Source organism: Argopecten irradians, chromosome 15, assembly GCF_041381155.1.
Source record: "Argopecten irradians isolate NY chromosome 15, Ai_NY, whole genome shotgun sequence".
In the NCBI taxonomy this organism is placed as follows: Eukaryota; Metazoa; Mollusca; class Bivalvia; order Pectinida; family Pectinidae; genus Argopecten; species Argopecten irradians.
In genome coordinates this window covers 30,760,598-30,786,033 of record NC_091148.1, presented here as the reverse complement: position 1 = coordinate 30,786,033, position 25,436 = coordinate 30,760,598, and the positions used below count along the sequence as shown (strand labels likewise).

General features: G+C 32.8%; 2 protein-coding genes across 3 annotated transcripts in view; both read right to left on the bottom strand.

The window, feature by feature from the left end:
- LOC138309112 (uncharacterized) overlaps nt 1-4,302 on the bottom strand; it is a 39,319-nt gene extending 35,017 nt beyond the window's left edge. Inside the window, exon 1 of one of the 2 annotated variants that reach the window (XM_069250251.1) lies at nt 3,660-4,302. The gene's annotated coding sequence lies outside the window, so the exon portion shown is untranslated. Of the gene's footprint in view, nt 1-3,396; nt 3,558-3,659 lie in introns of those variants that run through there. The other variant, XM_069250253.1, reaches the window with a different exon arrangement.
- Nucleotides 4,303-11,709: 7,407 nt separating this feature from the next.
- Nucleotides 11,710-25,436, bottom strand: part of LOC138308998 (cadherin EGF LAG seven-pass G-type receptor fmi-1-like) — a 29,051-nt gene continuing 15,324 nt past the window's right edge. Inside the window, exons 7-14 of the mRNA XM_069250084.1 lie at nt 25,102-25,224; nt 19,882-20,061; nt 18,710-18,900; nt 18,082-18,442; nt 16,925-17,315; nt 16,279-16,343; nt 12,623-12,698; nt 11,710-12,043 (exon numbers count right to left, since the gene is read on the bottom strand). Of these exons, the coding sequence (XP_069106185.1) occupies nt 12,034-12,043; nt 12,623-12,698; nt 16,279-16,343; nt 16,925-17,315; nt 18,082-18,442; nt 18,710-18,900; nt 19,882-20,061; nt 25,102-25,224 (1,397 nt within the window). The 3' untranslated portion in view covers nt 11,710-12,033. The remainder of the gene's footprint in view (nt 12,044-12,622; nt 12,699-16,278; nt 16,344-16,924; nt 17,316-18,081; nt 18,443-18,709; nt 18,901-19,881; nt 20,062-25,101; nt 25,225-25,436) is intronic.

Below are 25,436 nucleotides of genomic sequence, written 5' to 3'. Positions count from 1 at the left end.
TTTTTTAGTACATGTATAATGAAATTTTGTAAATTATTTAGTATTTGTAGATTAACATTACGTATATGATATCAGAATAAAATCATCATTGGAATAAACACTGAAGTGTCCAAATTTCTATCAGAAAAAAATAATCCTTTATCTACTAGAGATGTAATTAAGACTATATTATAAAAAACTCTAATGCTACTCGACAGAATTAAACGAAATTTTCGTAAATATTCGCAATTTCTTAAGAATAAAAATATGAATAATAAAATAACAATAAAACAATTAATTAAAATATAGAAAACAAGATGAGAGTTGGATGTCAATTTACATAATAATTTAATGTTTTTGGTCCTCTACGTATTTTTAAGAATAACTTGGTCTTAAATAATACAAACAATAATAAAGAAACATCGCACAAACTACATACCTTGTACTGGCATTGAAGAAATATTGTTATTATTTGCACTTATTGTATGCTATTTGTTAAAAATGAAAAACATACTTAACAGAAGTTATGAAAAACTCAAAAGAACGGATGAAATAAATTCAATGAAGAAGTATTGCGGAAAATTAAAATATAAATGTATATACTATGGATAATGTTTTTCAAAGTGAGTTGATTATGCAATATTTTCAAAATGGGGTATAACAGCACTTGTTAACTATAAATATTTAAAATAAGTTATCAAGTATAAAATGATACTTAAAGATAATACTTTTAGTACATAAATAAGTAGGATAAAAGACGAAAAATAGTATGGTGTTTATGTTACAATCGGTGTTTATTTAAAATGTACACGTACTATGATAATTATTAATCAATAAAATTATCTATATGTAAAAACACATCCCAAAATATTTGTTTCGTGGAAAGGAATCACAAAAAGATATTAATATCTTTGACAGCAAAAAATTCACAGCGTCTACCAAAATATTGTGCAGCCTACATGTATATAACGCAAGAAAACAGAAATATTTAATGTTATGTTAGGCTGAAATTGCTTTATGTGTATTCCAATATAAACATCAGCGGAGTGATAATGGGCTATCTGACACTTGGAGTGCCCTAATAAATGCGCCGAAATATTTACAAACCAACTATTATAGCAGATTTCATGGTTTTATTGCACTCAAACATAAAATGGACTGAGTTAGCTAATGTATCATGATTTTGGTAATATTTAGATATATCTACAGCGACTACGATCCCACATGATTAGAACTAATGTCAAAATTGGAAATGTTTTATTGTAATTTATATCAGATACATGAATACTGCAAATACAATGTAAATGGTGATGCAATAGTTAAGACAATAAATGTTTTGTGTCATAGAATGTCATCTGTATTTTCAAAGCAACAAAATATGAAATCCTTTTTTTTTTTTAAATAATTTTTAATATTTTTGTTTTTCTATTTATGCCGTAATATTTATTAAAATGTCCAGACGTTACTTAAGAATTAAAAAATAATTTCAAATACTGTATATTTGTAGTATATGTTTACTCCGAAACTATTTTTTTAATTTGCAAAAACAATTACACATAATAACATTTGCAATTTTTTGAAAAAAAAACCCAATAAAGACCTTAAACAAAATGTGCAACTTTGAGACATCATCATGTCTGAAAAAGCATTAAAGGAATTTTATCTTTCAATAACTATAGAAACAGTAGTTAATATTTTGATAAAAAAGTATTGATACACTAAACGACTTTTCTGTTCAAAAGTTTTTTTTGTTTCGTCTACTCATACATTTATTTTTAAATTTGTAATTTGTTAAACTCCAAAAAATGGCCAGAATAAAACAAAAACATAATTTCTAGCATTGAAACACAAATATTTCAAGTCAAACCACAAAATTGTCATTAGAAAACACATTGTAATACCAATGATGCGATGCACATACGATTTTACTGACGTTTTATATAAACATATATTTTGTTTGTTGTACATCTAATTATAAATTTTGTAATGTTCTTATGACCGTCTGTAATAGAAAATAATATTGTTTGTTATGTATATTTAATTATATCTTTTGTTTATGGATTTATATAAGATTTTGTATCGAAATAATATTTTTCACAATGGTAAATATGTTTCTTTCGATAAGTAAATCATAAACAGCCATTGTAATTCAAATCAAATACTATACTTAGGTTTGTACAAATTGCTGAGAAAACAAGATGAAATATGTAAGCACACATCCTAAACATTCTACTACATCTTGTACTATTTTTGCCTTTTAGATACATTACTACAGTTATATGGTCCGTAATTTTCATACTTATTCACCACCAAAAATACTAACATTTTTAAAATTACATGTGCAATACTTTCATTGCATAGGTTTTAATTTTACATGTTCAAATAAAAGTTCAAAATGGATTTGAACAGTACTATAAAAAATCGTTATATTTACATCTACAGTTCAGAAGACCATAACGTCAAACCATGAAGCCAATGTATGGCCTATAATTCCTTTTAAATTTTACAGTTTTATTATTGACTGTAAAGTTACTTCTACGCATACTATTGTGTTTTTACATAAACATGTATAAGGCATGAAAACAAGAACGTTTACAGTGTATGTGATGTAACTTATGTTTTTAAGGCATCACACATGTTTGTAAGTCCAGTTGAATGAGTTTTACGGCATATTTCATCAAACCTGATGATGTTCAATAGATTACCAAAGGAAACAACCCCATGCTTTGTTATGGCACATATAGTTTTAATAACTAGAAACATTATATTTCGCTATTGGAGGCGAGGAAAACTAAAATTCAAAAGTAATTTTAATTGAAATTATCCAAGTACTGGTGGAACATTGGAAGTTGCAAAAGAATCTATTTTGAAAGAATAATTGTTCAAAGGAAGGACGTGGTCAAAGAATAATGGACATTTTTTCTGTTAGATTATAATTTCGAAAAATACTCAAATAAATTCAAAATGAATAAGGCACAACTATTATCAGATATAATAAGGCACAACTATTATCAGATATACATTGTAGATACAGTATAACAAAAATATGAATTCAGAGTGATTAGGCCAAATAAAGATTAAAAAAAGAAAGTAATGAAGAAGTTTGATGAGATCATGAATTTTCAGTAATATCGTAATATAATAAGTAATCAGATCGATGTCACTGCTGTAACGTAACAAGAGGACTAAAAGTCTAAGTGGAGGTAAGGTATGTCAAAAGAACATTAAAAAAACACCAACAACAACAATAAAGATTTTTGCAGAGAATATGAATTTGAGTATGAAATACAAATATAAAAGTATATAATGTGCAGTAAGATAAATATCTTTGTCACTAATGTAACGAATACACCTGCAAGAAGTAAGACGAGGACGTCGAATGTTCGGACCCAATAATAGTTTGGGTGTGCCACGTACCTGTGCCAGCGATTCCTGTTTGTCCTATCAGTAAGGTAAACGGTTGCCCTAATGAATCTCCAATATCACCCGAAATTCTCATAAAAACAGAAGCTGGACTCACAATAAACTCATCTATAGTAAAATTCGACATGTATGCGTTTCTCTCGACCTGAATTTTTCAGACAGGTAACTGACGTTGACCTCTAAATATTGGACCCTAGCGTGGCATACGGTACCTTACGCCGGTCCTTATGCTAGTTTTTACCTGTATGAGTGCTTACCTGAGCCAATGCATATGTCGAGAGGACTGTGGAGGGCTACTGTGTCACAGCTTACACAATGAACAAAGGTTTACCGCGTCAAAACACCTAGCCAAATGTTTAACCATACTCTCCCAAAAATCGACACTTTGCCTTGGAATTCAAGCTATGCCAATGTTTGAAAACATATCTTGGCCGTAGAAAACGTAAAGATATCATGGTTATATTACTTTTTTTCTTCTTATCAATTTTGAAAATCTGTTACTCTTTATACTTCAACGAAAAGATATCTTTCTCCATGGCACAATTAAGAACGAAAAAGTATTTAGATTTTTTTTATGGAAGACCTCTTTTCTTTTCTAACTTCTAAAGAGCTAATCTTTTTATGGTGTGTTCCCAGTAAGAAGGTAATCCGGTCCAAAGTTTGACAAAACGTAGTCAAAACTGTCACAGACTGAAAGTTCCGCGGAAACATTTGATGAAGATTCAAAAGAAATCTAAGGCGATCAAGTCAAGACCTGGTGCGGTAATGTTCGACAGTTCCAGAGAGACAACTTAAACATGGAACGATAAAGGTTTATCACCGATAGCGTTATATGCAGTTTGAGGAGTTCTCGCGATAGTACGGCTAGTGACGGGGACACATATTGACATGTTGGTTGTAAACTGCGATAAATCAGAGCCCGGCCACAAGTACTCCAGAGAATGTTCATTACCATGGCCCCAGTGCTGATAAAGACTCACCAAATAGTATTATCAGTGATAACACTGGTACCAATACTTCTTACCCCTTACCTCAACCACACAGATAGCAGCGATATCGCCAAAGCTCTTCTACACAGAAAAAAGGACGCACTGGAATAAAGGTTATGTGCAGATTTATGAATAATTTACCATTTTAACCTTTGAACTGTCTGGGTTAAACTCATTTGCATAATATGGCCACTGAATATTATGGCGGTGTCGTAAGCTTGAGTAGTGTATCTTGGTTCTACTGGACAACTCAAAATTGTCATTATGGCGGTTGTAAAACCAAGGGGAACATTTACCTGTAGTGGTAGCCGATAACAGAACCCTAAAACGTTCCCGAGCTGATAATGTTACCTATCGGGGACTGATTGCAAACTATAGATACCGATAAAGGACTGATCCTATATATACTCAACTAATGCCATCCGAGCTGGTCTTCCATGCTCCGGACATTCAAATGGTGATTTAAGGCTTCAGACATGTTAGAAATGTTCTTACCTGTAGGTTTCTCACCTGGACGAGGTACTGTCGTGTTTAAGTCTCTCTCTGGGATCTAGTGTGACGAATTTTGCTGTATACAGCTTAGAGACACATGTTACTCTGAGGAAGTTGGTAACCCATTTTCTGTCACGGTAAATTGTGTGCCATAGCTTGTAGCCAATGTTGAGCGAACTTGGCCGTCTGTCGGGCGTCCACAGCGAGCCTGGGAACACGGCGTATGGCCACACCTGTACGATTGGTGGTTTGTCACCTACACGTAAACTAGCTTTTCTTAAGTCAGGCGCTATTTAAACGTCAACTAATTCTGACTTTTACAAAATTTTCGAAAATGTATATCATTTTCTGGAAAATAGAATGCAAATTGATATCTTCACGTAGGTATGTGCTGCTTGCTTTTACTGTAATATCCATAAAACATAAACAATAACATATACTGAAGTTTCAGTGTTGTAATAATGAATAATGTTTACATCATCAATTGTCTTATTGACGTTGCGAAACTATTATCACGTAAATGAATACACTGGAGATATCAAATGGGTTATTTTACACTCACCTGCATTTAAGAGACCCTTAATGTAAAACAAAAGAAGAAAAACAGATTTTTTTTTTCCTTTTTTGTGTTAAATCATGATTTGAATATTATGTTTTCCATGTTTTTCCTGTGATTTTTAAAGATTCGTGTTACAACGTTCGTTACATGAATTATAAATCATATAAAGTTAAGTATAAGATTAGGTTTTACCACAGGAATGCTTTATCGGCCTTATCTATCATCAGAAATGCTTTAACAATTTACATAAGGGTACCATCAAGCAGGAGGATAACATCAATGGGAATACCTACAGCGCCATTGTACAAAGACAGGGTATCTCTAAAAAGGACAACATTTATAAATGTAACAATGTGTATTGGAAACTTTCTATTGTGGGTACTAAATTTTAAGATTTCCATTTCAATACAAGTTTGCGCCACTTACAGATTTCAACATTGAGTGAAATCCCTATCAATATAAATGTTGTTACATTAATTACCGAAAACAAACCGATTTACTTGGATTGTGATATCCGCGAAAGTTAACAGCAGGCAAAAAATGTTCACACTACATTTATACCAACTTGTATAAAAATTGTAAACTACACGATGTTTTACCTTTAAGGATGTGTCATATTTTGGAGGCGAAGGAACTCTGCAGAACTATTAAGATAATATACTAACACAAGAGTAATGTATTATATATGTCCCTCGTGGTATTCTTGCGGTTAAGATATTAGAGGTTAGCAGTAAAAAATATGTGCACATATCAAACCAATTACTCAATATATACATATACAACACGTTACAGAAACTTCCATATCGATGGTATTGATAAGATAGTGTAAGACAAAGTTCTTTAGCGTGCGATTTACTTTCGCGAATTCCATGGATGATTTTCTCCGCAAAATAATATAAATACCACTTATATTGATAGAATTTTTCAATCAGTTTTTACATCCACGAATGACAATCTTCGCAAACGACGTTGGTTTACAGTATCTAAAATAGAAAGAGACTTAATACCAGAGACATTAGAGTCAACAAAGACAAGGAAAACTATCAGGAACATAAACTGAACCTTACAAAAAGCTTTCAAACAAACTGCCACTATGGAATTAATGTAACTTTTGGATACCAAAATCCGACAGTAAGTAATATCTTTATATATAGACCTTTACCATATAATGTTATGGTTCAATAACTGAAGTCTTTCAAAAAAATAAAAATAAAATAGTATCGAATAATTGAACAGTAAACTATATTTCAACTTAATGGAACATGGGTAAAATATCATAAAAAATAGCAAAGGAAATAATTTCGAGTGAATCACATCGGCAATGGAACCAGAGTAAACTACAACAGCAATCATATAAGCATTCTCATGTTTAATGTATCAATGGAAAATAATCAACACGTCTCATAAAATATGGCGCCTTATTTTGATATCAACCCAATAGTTATTCACTGCCTTTAAGGAAATATTAATAATGTTTCATATGCATACACATACTAAATATTTCATATAATATGCTTTATTTTTCACAGTTATTATACAATAATTATTCACTGCCTTTAAGAAGATATAAATTATGATTCCTATGCATACAGATATCATTTGTCTGAATGTAAACAATAACCAGCTTAGTCATACTGAGGTAAGTACACCTACTCATGCTTTACGTTAAATCAAACAATAGATGATGGATCAGATCGTCCTCAATGATTTCTGTGTCTGTCGCCGATAGAGGACTTGGTTCAAATCTCAATCTATTGTTTGAGGTGCATTCGCATGTAATGCATTTTTACGTTCCCGACACGGTGTACTAGTTAGCTTCATGTTGAGTTTGTGATCCTTCGGGCGCCATTTTTATTTCCTTATAGACAAAGGTCAAGGACTTAGTTCGGCTTGCGTGTAAACAGAAAAGAGATTTTTAGGGTCCTGCCTGGTGTAATCTAAGTTTGCTTACCATAAATTGAAACCACATATCGACCTGCTGCAATGGTGTGTAGTGTATAGGACTGTTTATAGGTCGTTAACGGATGTTAACCAGGTGTTTTACCGGAGACGGGCATAAAAACAAATAAAGTAACACCTTTAATAAATAAAGTTAATAAGAAAGAACATTTTGTGTTATTATATGGAGTTAAAAAACGTAGCATGACAGAATAGCTATATAAAAAATATAAAAATTGGTGTACGATAAAATCATGGAATATACATGCATAATGTATACCTATGCTTTTGATTATAACGGGATATTATAACCTGGAACAATGATAGTACATATTATGCCTATATTAATTTAAAATAAAAATTGTCCCCCAATTTCATGATACATGTACTGAAAAGTATACATACGTGTGATATTTACTTGAAAACGAATTGATCTATTGTTTACTATTTTTTAACAAAAAATCTATATACTACAAAATGATACAAATATGCATTTTCTGAAAACAAGGAAACAAAGCCCCGTTTAAGATGTCGTTGTTTACGTAAGCTAAGCCCCCCCTGTAAGAGGTATCAGGATTAACCGTGTGTACGGGACGGGTATGTGGGACCAAGGCATAGATAAACACATGGCGACACTTCATGTAGCATTTTAGTTACAAGCCTTAATCATGCAACTGTGCAAATTCTGAAAACAAATATAAACATTCAGTTGAAGTACAACAATTGATAAAAAATTAGAAACGCTAAGATATTAGAAATATGACCATTTATGATAAAGTCTTTCTGTGGGATTAGGACTTAGATTAACACATGGAACTACTCCAGGGGTATAGATAAATTCTAGTATGGTCTGTACATAACGCTCACTCATGGAATTGATTGGGCAAATTTTGTAAACAGGTACTTCTGTAAATAATCATCTAACATTGGCACAATGTATCAAGTATGACCATTTATAAGCTGATAGATTAATTTGTAATTAGTGTAAAGAGAAGTGATTGAAATAATCATATAATTATGGGCATGTGCAAAAGAAACAAAATATATTTTAGTTGGAGAGTACTTCATGTCTAGTCATGTACATATATAACGGCATGTTCAATTATCGAAAACATACTTATAAAATAATTTTGGTTGCTTTTGTTTTCTGCGCAATTAGTACCTTACTCATTCCATATAAAAATGTTGGATATGGCGCCATGGAGGTTTTTCGGGCATATAATTATTTAAAATAATTTTATTCTGAAGTACAATTAGAAGTTGAAACTGTTCAATAATGGTAAAATTGTAGAGCAAATAATTTTTGTTTTGTTAATGAAGAAAAATCCTACATTGTTTGCTCATGTTAAAAGATATAAACTACCTTTCGTCGAGGTTTTAGAACCTTTAAATACTAAGTTAATTTATTTACATTGAAGATACGAAGTTTCTAATAGTATTTTCTCCACATATCTTTAACTTAAGTGGGGTGAAATTTTGTGCAAACTTTGCATATATGTTTGAAGCATATGCATATTTTGGTATAGGCATTCCTTTGCACACCACCTTCATACTAATTTCATAAGGATTGTTTAATGTATGATTTATAATATATTGTATAATAATCTTTTATTTGGTTGTCCAATGTGAATTAAATGTGTTGTTACACACTGCAACAGTGTGAATCAAGTAAATTTCGCGCACAAACTGATGCGAAAAAACTAGCTATAGGTAAAGTATTGTTCACTAAACAATAAATCGCGAGAAAAGATGACCCAACCCTGTCACATTGTACTGACAACGGCGAACCAGTCGTCCCACTCTCCTTATGCTGAGCGCTAAGCACGATCAGAAACTACCACTTTTATAGACTTTGGTGTGTCTTGGCCAGGGGACAGAACTCAGAGCCTTCCTCACAGCGACGAGCGTTCAGACAAAGGCCAAAAGTGAGACGTTAGTAAGAAAATACAGAAACGTTAATTAATATTAACAAAGAAATGTTAGCATGAGGTTTGAAAACACCAAGTTAGTCGCCGCGAAACTAAGTTGGTTTACAGTAAATATAGGTAAATAAGGTAAATACATGTAAATACAATATGTACAGGTAAATACATGTCCTAAACGGCTTTCAATTCAGCTTAGTATTTCTGGTTTCATTTGTAGTTACAAACGTTGAAGTATGGGGAACTTAACAGGAATCGCATACATGTATCATAAAGGTAAATAATTTTATACGATTCAAACCCTTCATGAAACTATAAGCTAACCTTCTATCACATCCACTTAATTTCGCTATTTTTGTTTCAAACATCAAGGAAATATATTTTTGTTGATTCAAAAAATGAATTTAATATCTTGAAATCATTAAATTAAAACGAAATTTGAATTAACGAAATCAAAATATAACAACAATATCATCATTTGTAATTTTTATTACTTTTTTTCTCTGTTTTGTTGAAACTAATTAATGATTTTTAATAAGAATGAAATATCAGTCTTTCACACATAACCTAAAGTTCTAACATCAGAATTTGACGGATCGCCAGCTGTCAATCACACCGCACGTGTCTTTACCATTTGTATTGTGTATGTTACGATGTTTTTCTCTGATATTGAATAGAAACACGTGCGTGTGCGAGCACGAGGCGTGGCTAAATATTGCCTGTCGATCTGTCAATTAAATTTAACAACATGAATTATGTAAATAACGACGAAAAAAAACATGTGTGCATGAAAAAGTAATTGTAATTAATAAATTACAACTTATTAATATAAAAAATTCTAATTAATAAAACCGGAAAAACATACCCAATACAGAAATATTACATACACGATACAGCTAGCCATTTTTGCGACTAAAAATCATGATTTTGAATTAAAACAAGAAATGAAATTTACAAAAAGCATAAGAATCATCCATGTCTTAGTAGGAAAATATTAAATAAATAAATACCAATTGAAACTAAGATAATATTATTTGAAATTCTTCATTTTCAAATTGTTTTCCTTTATAAGATTCCAGTGCTATTCAAACAAAACAATACATTAGTAAACCGCTCATCATCAAATCATAAATATACACACAATGTATTCAATTTCAATTTTGTAAAAGGAGCTAACATTTTAAAATTATTCCTAATTTCATAGACTGATTAATAACATATGAACCTCATATTTGAAAGTTTGAATTCAGTAAACGTATTGCAACAAGGGTAACGATAATATGTCTGAAGACGTCATGCTCTTGATAGCTTCGTCAGCTGTCAAGGTCTGGACACCAAAAGGGTTTAATGTGTTCTAACTGCAATCGTTCATAGGAAGGGAATGTACTCTTTCCAATAAATTCCAAGTTTTACTAGATAGGGGGTTTTACATTGCTCTGTAACCGACATCACAAAAGTGACAAAAGTTTGAGAATGCGACTGATCCCAGATTTTGTCCATTTTGGTAAACGAATGCCCTGCCTTGTTTACTTTAAAGCGTTACTTCCCTACAAAAAGTGAGAAGATGTCACTAAATATATAACTGTATGTAATTGAGTTTGGAAGAACTTACTGCTGCTTAGATACTGCAATACAAGGCTCATAGATTATCAATCAGAACCCAAATGGACATTGTCATGAACAGCAAATGAGAATATTGATAGACACATTTATCTCAGCAGGCGTAGAAATACGAGGACAATGTGCTCAGGCGCAAAAAGATATGTACCGTCCTCTCCATCACAAATATGACGTGTTAGATGTCTGTGGTAAGTAATTTTTGTCAAATGCGGGTAATTTTTATTGTTAATTAAATTTAATCTTCAAATAGTATGCTTTAAATGGCAAATGCCATTAACAAAAACATCGTGAATCCAGTAACTGAACAGTTGTGTGGATATAACACATTATTACTTCTATCACCAATAACGTAGAATTCTAAATATTCGTTAATGAATTAAACATCTATTTAACATAGTGAATAAAAGACACAAATTTTGGTTGAGTCTCTTGATACAATTTCATATTTTACTTTATTATATTTTATTCTTTATTTTCTGGTATCCATCGCCTGTAGTAGAATTCAGTTTGGGCCTGCGTTTTATGTAGCAGGTAATACTTGTAAAATTTAATAAAATTTAATACTTGGGTGACTTGATTCAAAATATCAACTTAACAATACCCAAGCATACATATTCCGTCTTTGCATATTCGAGAGTTATCTGCCCTTGTGGGTAGGTATTGATTGTGACGTCATGTGTTTGCGAGTGTAACATCATTTTATTTAAAGAAAACGACACGAGTATCGTTCACAAAACAATGACGTCACAATCGACACCTTCCCACAAGGGGAATAACTCTGTAATAATCTAATGTTTTGTCGGAACATATGCAATGGAAGATTGCAAGTTTTTCCACACTCTCAATGCCCACAATTATATCAAATCTAAAACACAATGAAGATATCACAACGAAAACAGGAAGACAATAACTATATCATCAGCAAAACTTTTTTTTTAAATCAAAGGAGTTGTCTCCCTTTCGTCTAATTGTTGAAAGTAATCACAGTGAAATTACGCTATTGAGGCGATGACGTCATCGTGTTGATGTCAATAATGATGACGTAAGTGTTTGAGTTATTGGTGACCCGAAGGACGTTATAATCACATTCTGCCAGTCTCCCTCCGCTGTCTTAATACATACTGTTGAAAAGAAAGAAAACGGATTACACATATATTCTAGGAATCTACTAAAGGAATATACGGTAATAATAATTTAATTCAAACAGCAGTTTATGGAAATCAATGCTTGCAATGCTCTATACAAAAACCAATTGCTTAATAAGGCCACTTTTCTTGGGTACAAAATGATCTAAATGTTCACGGTTTATGTGTACATAGACCACATGGCTATAAAGCTCATTTTCTCTCTGTTCCTTGGATGGTCTTCACAGACAAGTTTGATTGTATAATTTTTATAAAACACGTATAAAGCCTGTTCTTGGTATGGAGTTAGCTCCCTTTATACTGTCTATGTAAGTTAACTGTTAAGATAACCTAAGATTGATGTTCAATCCTTACTAACATCTTGTCATTACAATAAGCTGAATTTGAAATATATTAAAAAACTGACGTCACTTGTGGATTCGACTAAAAAGGCAGTTTCATAGCAACTCATATCGAAGCAGTCAATACCAGTTTTAAAGGGAAGATAACTCTGTATTTAGTCAAATAAGTAATTCGTTTATACGATACAAACTATCATGGGTTGTATTGACTTACTTGTCCTGTTTCCAAGGGTTCCAGGTATAGTCCCCTATGGTTGCCACCTTCTGAGTACGAGGAGGCGGAGGGGTGTCTGTTTTAGGAAGAAAATAACACATCAAACAAAATAAACAAATATAATTAAGATTTCTATATGACGATTACCTATATTAGGAAGATATAAAAATAACACATCAATCAAAAGAGAAATTAAGATAAAAGAGAGAAATTTCTATAAACGATTATCTATTTTATGAAGAGGTGAAAATAACACACCAAATAATAAAAAGTAACATGAATGGGAGAAAGTTCTATATGGCAATTATCTATTTTAGGGAGAGGTGAAAATAACACATAAAACAAAATGAAACAAACAAAAATAATTGTACATATTGATATATGAGGATTATTGCATCAAACGCAGAAAAGGAAATGAAAATGATATTCGTGTCGAATAGGTCACAGGTACAGTACTGTTGACTTTTGTTTTTGTTTTAAAGTTCGCATGTATGTCAGAGATAAGAATTTGCAAAAATAAACGTCCGCGGAAAAGATTCATTTACGTGTGTAATAGACCTCTCAGATTTGTCCATACTCAAATGACGCTAAACCGGAAACTGTGGAGGTTGTTTTGAATTCCAGAATGGTTTCCGTTACGCTACGACATTTCACTTGGATATTTTTCCATTAAGTAAAAATTGTCTTCATACAATGTATAACATTGAATGCTTAAAGATGCTCCACCGCTGACAAATGGCATTTTTTCACTATCAAAAACGGTAGCAGACGATTTAGTATTTTTTCTTCAGTTACAAAAGTTACTTACTTTACACCATTACTACCATTGAAAAGTTTGAGCTTCTAATTTTACTTCAAGTTATAAATATAAAAAATAATTAATTGCATCCCGAAAAAATTCCGTAGCACTATATCCTATATGGAATGAAGTAATGATTGCGCATGCACCAAAGGCGGAATAAATTAGTTTATGTTATTTTTTGTGTTAATTAGGCACATTTATACAGGATTAAACACCAATTATTGTTCAAATAATAAATATCATTCATGCTCTGTCGGCGGTGGAGCATCTTTAAAATAATGAAATAAATCAAATAAAAGCAATAAAATGAAAATAATATATCTCTGAGGTGTTTTCGGTCCCTGTCGTAAATGGGAATGGATTTTCAAACACCGGAAGTAACGTTCGTCGATATGAATGATAAGAGAGTAACCGTCCGGACCGAAATTCCGGAATTAAAAAAATCGCATACGGATTCCCTTAAAACATAAAATTAGGAGAAAATCATAAAAATAAACATAAACCAGATATAGTATCGCAAAAACATACGAACTGATTTTGAGGATGATTTCAAAAAAGAGTAATGACTCATCTTAGCACTGAATACAATGGGGTTAGGGTTGTGAGTTACAAACTTGAAACTTACACAATTGTGAAAATTTGATTGAAGACCCCATATTTAGAAAAAAATGACATGGATTTTTTCATCAGTATGAAGCTACCTTAAAACTGTAAATTGTCACAAAAATAGTCGTTAAGCATGAAATCACGAAAATACATCTCCACGACAATAAGCTGGTTAACAGTATGGCATCACGTTACAGGACAAGAAACCCATAGACGTAATAGCTAGTGACATTTCAATTTCCATTTCATTAACTTCTCTTAGTCCGCTGCTTTTCATTTTTTGTATGCTTAACATCATATAACATTTAAATTTTTATGTCATTAATTTCTCCTAATCTACCGCTTCTCAGATTTCATCTTTCATTTTGTAGTATAAAGATTGTAAAAAATATATATATTCGACTAACATTGAATGAATTCGAATATACCGGGTATATAGTCTATCATAGACATTTGTACCAATGTCAGTAGGTATTTATAAAAGGACATTTATGTGCAAGATAAACAAGATAACACCTTTTTGCGATTAGGATACAAGAACATATATAATTCAACCATTTCTCATCAAATTCACGTATCAAAATTTCGCGAACATAGCATTGCGACGTAAAATTCGAAAAATGCCATCCCCGCTAAAATCACGGGCTATGTAGTATTATTTCAAACGGCTCACAATGCATCATAAAAATTCAGGAAATAACATCCATTTTACCTTTATGCTGCATGTGCAGATATCCGAACAGTCCTTTAGGCGGTTATATGAACTTTAACATAGCTTTAGTCAGGTTCACTTTATTGTTTTAGGTTGTTTGTTGCCATTAGATAATAATACACATTATTCAAATTAAAACAGAAGGGCATTTAGACAATACAATTTATAGTTGTTTACAAAATAATCGTTCATTGATTTATTTCATAAACAAGAGGCCCAAAGGGCCTTAACAGTCATCTGACTACCTTGGCAATAGTAAAAATTAATTTCATATGGTGACACTTTGTCAGGACCATGTCAGGATCATTATCAATTTTTTTCAACAAATTTTATTTCAAACAAGAGGCCAAAGGGCCTTAACATGAAGGAAATTAATTAGATATAGTGTCATGTTAGCCATCTTCGATTTGGGATCAGCCAGAGATGTAACATCACTTTGTCGGGACCATGTCAGGATCATTTCATGCAAGTTTCAGCCAAATCGCACCGGTAGAACTGAGAAGAAGTTCAAAATCTGTTTTCAAGATGGCGGCTGTGTCGGCCATCTTGGATTTCGGATCGACCCGAAAAATAACAACACTTTGTCGGGACCATGTCAGGATCATTTCATGCAAGTTTCAGCCAAATCGCACCGGTAGAACTTGAGAAGAAGTTCAAAATGTGTTTTCAAGGTGGCGGCTGTGGCGGCCATCTTGGATTTCGGATCGACCCGAAAAATAACAACACTTTGTCGGGACCATGTCAGGATCATTTCATGCAAGTTTCAGCCAAATCGCACCGGTAGAACTTGAGAAGAAGAAGTTCAAAATGTATTTTCAAGATGGCGGCTGTGGCGGCCATCTTGGATCTCGGATCGACCCGAATAATAAAAAACACTTTGTCTGGACCATGTCAGGATCATTTCATGCAAGTTTCAGCCTAATCGCACCGGTAGAACTTGAGAGGAAGTTCAAAATGTATTTTCAAGATGGCGGCTGTGGCGGCCATCTTGGATCACGAATCGACCCGAAAAATAACAACACTTTGTCGGGATCATGTCAGGATCATTTCATGCAAGTTTCAGCCTAATCGCACCGGTATAACTTGAGAAGAAGTTCAAAATGTGTTTTCAAGATGGCGGCTGTGGCGGCCATCTTGGATTTCAGATCGACCCGAAAAATAAGACACTTTGTCGGGACCATGTCAGGATCATTTCATATTAGTTTCAGCTAAATCGCACAGGTTGAATTTGAGAAGAAGTTCAAAATGTGAAAAGTTAAAGCACGGCGCACGGCGGACGACGACGGACGAAACATGACGACTATAGGTCATCCTGACCCTTCGGTCTAACCCTAGTTTTAATTTTTCTTGAAAGCCACTTTCAATGTGTCCTTGTTATCTTCAATGATGTCAGGTTTTACGTTTTTTCTATGTAAGACATATTTGTACTTTTTATATATTTTACAATTCTGATAACATACGTGTTCTACGTGTCAATGTGAGGTGTTCTAAGAATGATTTCATACATAGGTATGTTACAATACAATGGTTACTTACAATACTCTATTTCTTCCTCCTCGCTTTCCTCTTCAAACTCCTCTTCCTCCTCATCGCGGCATTTTCTGTGAAAATAACAAATACCGATATAGCAGAATACGTGAACATTCAGAATTCGTTAAAAAAGAGAGAGGAGTGGTAAAATAACATAAAGACGTAAAAATAGAAGAATGGTAAAAGGAAATATAAATCGTTAAAGATGCTCCACCGCCGACAGAGCATAAATGATACTCATCATTTGATCAGTAGTTAGTGTTTAATCATGTATATATCTGTTTAATAAACGTAAAAAATAATACAAAATCACTTATTTTGCTTTTGGTACATGCGCAGTCAGAAATTCGTTCCACATAGCACATACTGCCACCGATTTTTTTCGGGATGCAATTAATTTTTTTTTTAAATATTTTTATCTTTAAGTAAAAATTAGAAGCTCACACTTTTCAATGGTGGTAATGGTGTAGAGTAAGTAACCTTTGTAACTGAAGAAAATACTTAATCGTCTACTCCTGTTTTTGATAGAGGAAACAAATGCCATTTGTCAGGGGTGGAGCATCTTTAAAGGTTTGTTATCCTTCGAGTGGTCGTTATAGACAGGTTTGCAATCCATTCATTAGGTGGTCATTATTTGACTATAAATACTTACCCTGGTCTGCAATTTTCACACAGTCCCTCCAAACGGTCCACAATCCACGAGAAGAAGCCGTTCCTGTACGCCATGAATATCAGCAGACCTATCAATAAGGCGCCAACCGCACAGAATGTTGTCAACCAGGCAACGTTACTGGTGCTTTCCTCAAACTTCATGTGTCGGTCAGTGGTAGTCGTGGTAGAGGTAGTGGTCGTGGCTGGCACGATCACCTGGATAGCAGCGTTCGCGGTGAGGCCTCCAGTATCGGTTGCTGTGGCGATGAATGCCAGCGTACTCCCACTACTTCCGAGGTTGCTGACGTTACTTTTAACGTAAACTTCTCCGTTACTGTTGATGCCGAAATAGCCAGCATCGGCTGAATTATCCAGCGTGTAGGAAAAGGTCCCTGGAAACAATGGCAAAAGATTTAAACCTTATAATCGAAATTAAATTCAAATAGTATTTACTAATTGAGTTCAGGGTTAATACTAATAACAGAAACAAATCACTCGTTTATAATTCCTTATTATAGAAAAAAAAAGATACATCGAACATAAGGGAAAACGGATAAAGGAACAGTCATATAAATGAAGAAAACACTTTTTATCAACATGAATAAAAATTGTCCTTTAAATCAACCGTCATTATTATTCAGTCAAAAAAACTACCAAATTATTATAAAAATGTGTAAAAGTCCATGTAAATCACAAATAAAATACCAACTGTTTTCAATTGTTCACAAATGGACTTTCTTGATAGGTCTAGAAAAACCCCAAATATAAGAACCTATTCATATCAGAATAGAGTAGGCTCAGATAATTAAATTCAAAGAACGACAAAAGTAAGTTGTTTCAAAAACAAACGAAAACGAAGCGTAGAGTCATCACGCATGCGCAAAGGGTAATATCATAGGAGTAAGATTGGAGTTTGTATTGAAAATAGATACAATATCATCTCAAGCCATCAACAGTCAGACAAAAGACAAAAGAGAAAACAAAAATAAAAGAAAGAAGGGGGAAAAGGAAAACAAAGAAAAACAGAATTTCAAAAAAGGAAAAGAACAAAAAGAGAGGAAAAGAAGGTAAACATAGAGAAAAAAATATTTTTCAATGAAAAGAAAAAAGAGAGACAAAGAGAGAAAAACCAGACTCTTCGGCCGTCCAAATACCTACCAAAATCTCCTATATCGGCGTCAGTAGCGGAGATACTACCAACAGTGGTACCAATGGTAGCCGTACTATCCATGTACCAGACGTAGACTGTCGGGTCAAAAATGGGCGTGTTGTCATTAATGTTATTTATAGTAGCGACTAACGTGGTCGTGTCTGTCAACGCCGAATCCGAAACTGTCACTGTACACGTGACCGTTGTTGTCGCACTTGCGCTGTCTACGTCATACGCCGTAATGAGTGAAATGGCGCCAGTAGAACCGTCTATGGAGAAGATAGATACACAGTCTATACTGTAGGTATGGGCATCGCCGGTATCCTCGTCATTCACAACGAAGTTAGGGTTACTGAAGCTGGTACCAGCCTGTTAAAATATAATTATCTGGGTTTAGTATTTTTTTCACTTCCATAATGTAATTTTTTATGTGTTCAGATGTATCATATTCATCCAATGTATTTCCAAATAAACAGTTTAAATAGCTGAAATGGTGGTACGATTGAAACCCAATTCAGAACTTTACTGCTTTGTTAACACTTAGAAAGAGTACCGGTGTCATGTGAAATTTTGACCTCCATGGATAATACCGGTAAAGGCGACTTGAGGCATGTATGCAAAATTGTATGCACTTACCAATCCCTCGTCGCCACTAGTTGTGTATTGTGTCTTCTGAAAGGTTGGCGGTTCGTTCACGTTAGTAATGGTCAGGGTGAGGTCAGAGGCCACAGTCGCCTTCGTGTCGCTAACGATGACGGACACAATCACTGTGGTTGAATCTGCCGTCTCAAAGTTAATGTTTGTAGCGGACGTCGACAGCAGACCAGCTATTTTACACAGAAAATGTAAACGTCATCAAAAACGCTATACATTTATGTCTATTTATAGGACAGCACCGAACACCGAACTATTGCATGGGACTATTATTCTATATATCCTCTACAATTGATATATATATATATATATTGCTGCCAGCATATGTGATCCAGAGGAGAAAACCCCACCTAGAATGTTCTACTGTTTTCACAGTTCTTCATTTTTGGCACTCATAGAAATCCTCTTGGGGATATAATAAGAGGCCCAAGGGCCTTAACGGTCATCTGACTACCTTGGCAATAGACGTATAGAAAATTATAAGTTGCCATCTTCAATTTGGGATCAACCAGAGATGTAACAATACTTTGTTGCGATAATACCATGGTCATTTCAGGCACATTTCAGCCAAACCACATCGATAGAACTTTAATGTATTTCAAGATGACGGCTGTGGCGGCCATATTGGATTTCGGATCGACCCAAAAAACAACACTTTGTTGGGGTCATGTCAGGATCATTTCAGGCAAGTTTCAGCCAAATCGCAACTACAAAACTTGAGAAGATGTTCAAATGTGAAAAGCTTTGGGTAAAATGACCAAAAAAACCCAAAGAATTGTATCCTAAACAAATGTTTATCTTAATTGCTTTAGTGTTATGTTCTGTGAGATCTGGTATAAAATAAACCAAACGATTCTAGTGGTGTCTGACAACGAGTCAACGACCCACAAAACAATTATAATTAGCCTTCTGTTAATAGCACAAGCTATCTGTGGTTGCCGTGACATGACTTTGTGACTTTATGTCAAGTACCCTGAGATACACAGCACTACTTCATCAAGTTTTTTATCCACCGAAAACGCACTTTATCCACCCGCTTTCACATTAAACGTATGATCAACGTGTTTATGAAATAAAAATATTCCGGATAATAGTACCAGCTACAATGTACGTCTTGTTGTTTCATGGAAACAATATATGAGGTAATTACGTACTGGTACTGTCCATACTGAGATAGACGAGGGCTGACCCTGGGTTGGTGAAGGCGGTGTAAGTCAAGGTATCCCCGTCCGCATCAGAACCGGTTACTTGGAATATGGACACACCGGCAGCGCTATTCTCGGGAATAGTCGCCGTGTCTGGTAAGTTATCGATGGTGGGAGAGGTGTTGATATCTGTAGAGTAAAAAATAAAAACCCATCTGAGTAGATTTGAAACGAAACACTTCATGCGAAATCCTTACGTGATGCTATAAATAAAGTAATAATTTGTAATATATACAGATGTTATAAATAGAGTAATAATTTGTAATATATATACAGATGTTTTAAATAGAGTAATAATTTGTAATATATATACAGATGTTATAAATAGAGTAATAATTTGTAATATATATACAGATGTTGTGAATAGAGTAATAATTTGTAATATATATACAGATGTTATAAATAGAGTAATAATTTGTAATATATATACAGATGTTATAAATAGAGTAATAATTTGTAATATATATACAGATGTTTTAAATAGAATAATAATTTGTAATATATACAGATGTTGTAAATATATATATAGTAATAATTTGTAATATATACAGATGTTGTAAATAGAGTAATAATTTGTAATATATACAGATGTTGTAAATATAGTAATAATTTGTAATATGTACAGATGTTATAAATATAGTAATAATTTGTAAAATATACAGATGTTATATATAGAGTAATAATTTTTAACATATACAGATGTTATAGATAGAGTAATAATTTGTAATATTTACAGATGTTGTAAATAGAGTAATGATTTGTAACATATACAGATGTTATAAATAGAGTAATAATTTGTAATATATATACAGATGTTATAAATAGAGTAATAATTTGTAATATATACATATGATGTAAATATAGTAATAATTTGTAATATATATACAGATGTTGTAAATAGAGTAATAATTTGTAATGTATACAGATGTTGTAAATATAGTAATAATTTGTAATATATAAAGATGTTATAAATATAGTAATAATTTGTAATATATACAGATGTTGTAAATATAGTAATAATTTGTAATATATACAGATGATGTAAATATAGTAATAATTTGTAATATATATACAGATGTTGTAAATAGAGTAATAATTTGTAATATATACAGATGTTGTAAATATAGTAATAATTTGTAATATATAAAGATGTTGTAAATATAGCAATAATTTGTAATATATATACAGATGTTGTAAATAGAGTAATAATTTGTAATATATATACAGATGTTATAAATAGAGTAATAATTTGTAATATATACAGATGTTGTAAATATAGTAATAATTTGTAATAAATACTGATGTTATAAATTGAGTAATAATTTGTAATATATATACAGATGTTATCAATAGAGTAATAATTTGTAATATATACAGATGTTGTAAATATACATATAGTAATAATTTGTAATATATATATAGATGTTATCAATAGAGTAATAATTTGTAATATATATACAGATGTTATAAATAGAGTAATAATTTGTAATATATACAGATGTTATAAATATAGTAATAATTTGTAATATATACAGATGTTATAAATATAGTAATAATTTGTAATATATACAGATGTTATAAATAGAGTAATAATTTGTAATATATACAGATGTTATAAATATAGTAATAATTTGTAATATATACAGATGTTATAAATAGAGTTATAATTTGTAATATATACAGATGTTGTAAATATAGTAATAATTTGTTATTTATACAGATGTTTTAAAAAAACTATGATTTGTAATATGATGTTGAGTTGCTTTCGTTTTTCCTTGATCATAAAGCGAAGTCACCAGACTTTCAAACCGTTCGAAAATGGTAGAAGGAACAAATTATAAACATATATACGGGAAACATCAATAAATAATGTATGACCAACTAGAGACGATAAATAAGAGAGATAGAGGGTATATTGAAGGGAGATAACAGAAATATCGGTATGCGCTGTTTAATAGAAAAGGGCGTTAACTCTGCATGACCTCAGAGACGGTAATTAACATTGCAATAACTAATGGCAGATAATTCTGTAGTGACCTACCGGAAACGAAAGGTAAATGTGCGACAGAGACGGGACATAATTCTGTAGTGACCTACCGGAAACGAAAATGTGCGACAGAGACGGGACATAATTCTGTAGTGACCTACCGGAAACGAAAATGTGCGACAGAGACGGGACATAATTCTGTAGGATAGAGACAGGAGATGACTCAGTATTATAGAATAAGAGCGTAGCTCTCTGCGCGGCCGAAGTCCGCGTAGAGCGAAGCTCTACTAACCATAACACGTGTGTGTGCATATAGATTCCAATACATTCCAGTACCCCTTGGACTTTGAAATCGTGTCCCGCGGGAAAAGTCTCGCGCCTCCATGCAGGCAGCCATGTTTTAATTCTCGTTATCAGCACGACGAGATTTGAAATTTTTTCTAAAGACAAAATGTATCACCAGGATACACTTTGAAATTACTGTAAGTAGTTTTAGATAACTACACAAAGATACGAACGATACAATAAATGTACTAGTCAAATAATATACTGTCTGTGTGTTGTCAAGCGCACCGTCAGCCGTGACGTCAGGAAGCTTGGTGCCAAAGATGACGGCACATATTCCCGCGCTTTTTTGATACATGGCATGTTGCCAAGTTTTCCGCCTTACAGAGAATTCCAATTGAATGTGTCTTTCTGGCCTGTATATGACGACTGTCAATATATTGCTAGACACAAAACATCAATCTACAGTATTGAAGAATAGCATTTAATAAAAATCAATGATCGGACTACAAGTTTAAACAGTTTTAATCTCGTTCTGAGGTTACAATCCTAACTATATTTACATTTTACATGTAGCTGCGCTCTTATGAGGCTTTGCCTTAAATTCATATTATGGAGATAACTTCATAGGATAGAGACGGTAGATAACTCTGTGTGATATTAGAATGGAGTTAACTTCATAGGTAGACTGGATTGCCTGCCGTAGTTTTTCTACTCTCCACTAGGCTTCGCTCCGAAAAAAACCCAAACTCAGGATCTTGACCAAAATGGCTGTCCTGACCTGTCTTATTATTTATGAGCGCAGCTTAGCGGAAAGAATTTGTACTAAGAGATGTAATTATAATCCAGTCTAATAGGCGATTTGCCGGTTCTCAATGACGAAAGCAATTTTCTTTGCAAACACCTAAGCGGCAACCGGAACAACCGGACAAGTTACCGAAGCGGCTTTCTATAAGAAATGCTTACTGCTATGAATTACATTTCGTTTTTACTGTAATAATGAGATATGCCTTTCTATTTCTTGAATAAATAACGTCACAAATACAACACAAATCAGTAATTATTTGAAAACTAAAGGAATGGGGTGATTTATATGAACTAAAGCGGCAAAACATTAACGTTAGTCTTCAGTACATGAGCACTACGAATAAAAACTATTGAATAGCAGACAAAAACACGGCGCCTATCTGCATATTTGGAAGTTAAAGTGTATAATTTATTATGATCATGAACTACATACAGGAAATAAAAAAGATAAGAAAACAAACATTATTAATTATAAAGAAGCATGGTTCCACTCGTGATATATCGGCCCGTCTCGACTTGTATAGAGGTGACCATTTTCAAAGTAACGTTAACAGTTAGACTGAAAATAAATGTCAAATATGAGGTTTCTAAATACATATGTTTTTATACTTTCCATATAATATATAAATCATCTACAATGTATTTGTGAAAAAGAAGTTTGCAAAATCCAATAAATAATCTATTACAAAGTTGCGTAGTCGTGCGATTTGCGAATTTAAGTAGGGATTTTCCGATTTTTAAGAGCAGATATTGGAGGATCAACTTCTACCGTGGAATATCTTTTTCAATGAAATAAAATACACATAGTTTATCCTATTGCAGATTGATCATTGTACATGTATGTATAAATTAATGTAACTGTATGTACAATAATGTATAATTTTTATATAGTGTAATTACTATTGGAACAACGGAAGAATGCACAACTGATAAAAATTACAATTAACAACTTTTAGCGTATGTATAAATTAATTCTCATTGGCACTATTTGTGATTCATGTAAAACAATAAGAACTTATGGATTCTGTGTATAAACGTAATCAGCAGACGTTCTATTAATTCTAAAATGAACATGAAAATTCGGTGGTAATTTTTATATGCGCCTGAATCTACATCGTTAATTACTTAAAGTTAAACTTTTATTATCAATCCAGGTCGATATCAAGGACAAGTTACATGTATATAAACATCAATTTGATTTCATGTACCTTAGTCCGCTAAACCTGCCTATAGTATTAGGCTTTTTTATTATTTTTTTTTTGCCTATTATATAATTAGACTATATATTAGACAAAAAAATTAAAAAGCTTTATAATGCATTTATGCATTTATTTGAGAGCTTGAATTATTTTGATTACCTCACAAATAGAGTAACAGTACAGTAATTGTACAGTAAAGTTTATAGGTAAGAGTAATATATATATATATATATATATACGTCAGATGTATACTTTGAAAGAGCGCTTACCTCCGTTGTATCGCCGCTGTCCGCATACGTTATTGTGATAAAATTACCGATATAAACAAACAAATCAAATTACACGACTTCCTATACAATAGGCTTATAAACGGAGACATAAAATCTGATGAAAATATATATCAAGTATTGTAAAGATAAGCTGAATCCGATAAATAAAACGTTTCGCTATGCCCGGCACAGGCTGCATCGCTAAATGAATATTTTGACAGCCTTTACACATATCTCTCAGCTTGATTTAATGCACTCAACAACCAAATACAAGCAAAAACAATTTAATTTTAGCAAACACAGCATTACAACTGAGCCCACTTTTTATTGGAGTATGAGTAAAGACCAACTTTTTGCCCGATGGAATTCTTTTGTGTTTCAAGGGAGATCACTCTAATCGCTAACCTATTGGAAACCGGCAAATGGTCTATTGCATAGGATTGAGACGGGAGATAACTCTGTATGATAAAGAATGAAAATAGCTTCATATGATAAAGAATGAAAATAGCTTCATATGAAATGGAAGATAACTCCGTGTGACAAAAAAGAAACGAAAAGTCAGAGTCGGGATATAAGTCCAAAGAAACTTAACAGAGACGGGAGGTAACTCCGTTTGACTTACCTGCGACATTTATAGTGACGATGTCCGGCCCTACCAGATTATAACCATCATAGACGTACACGGAGAGGGCGTAGGAGGCCTGTGTTAAACCGAGGAGGGACTGTGACAAAAGGATGTCTCCAGCTAAATATCAACAAATAAATCAAACTAAATATTGAACATTATATGGTATTATTCCGTCGTTCTTTTTGATGATTGTATGTTCCTTGTACTGGTTATATCGTTACACCACTTAATTGTTTGTGACATTGATTTTATATCTTAATATATGTAGATCTAGATATATATTGGTGTTTAAGTATCATATCTACACTGTGTTGTTTTGTGTGAAAATA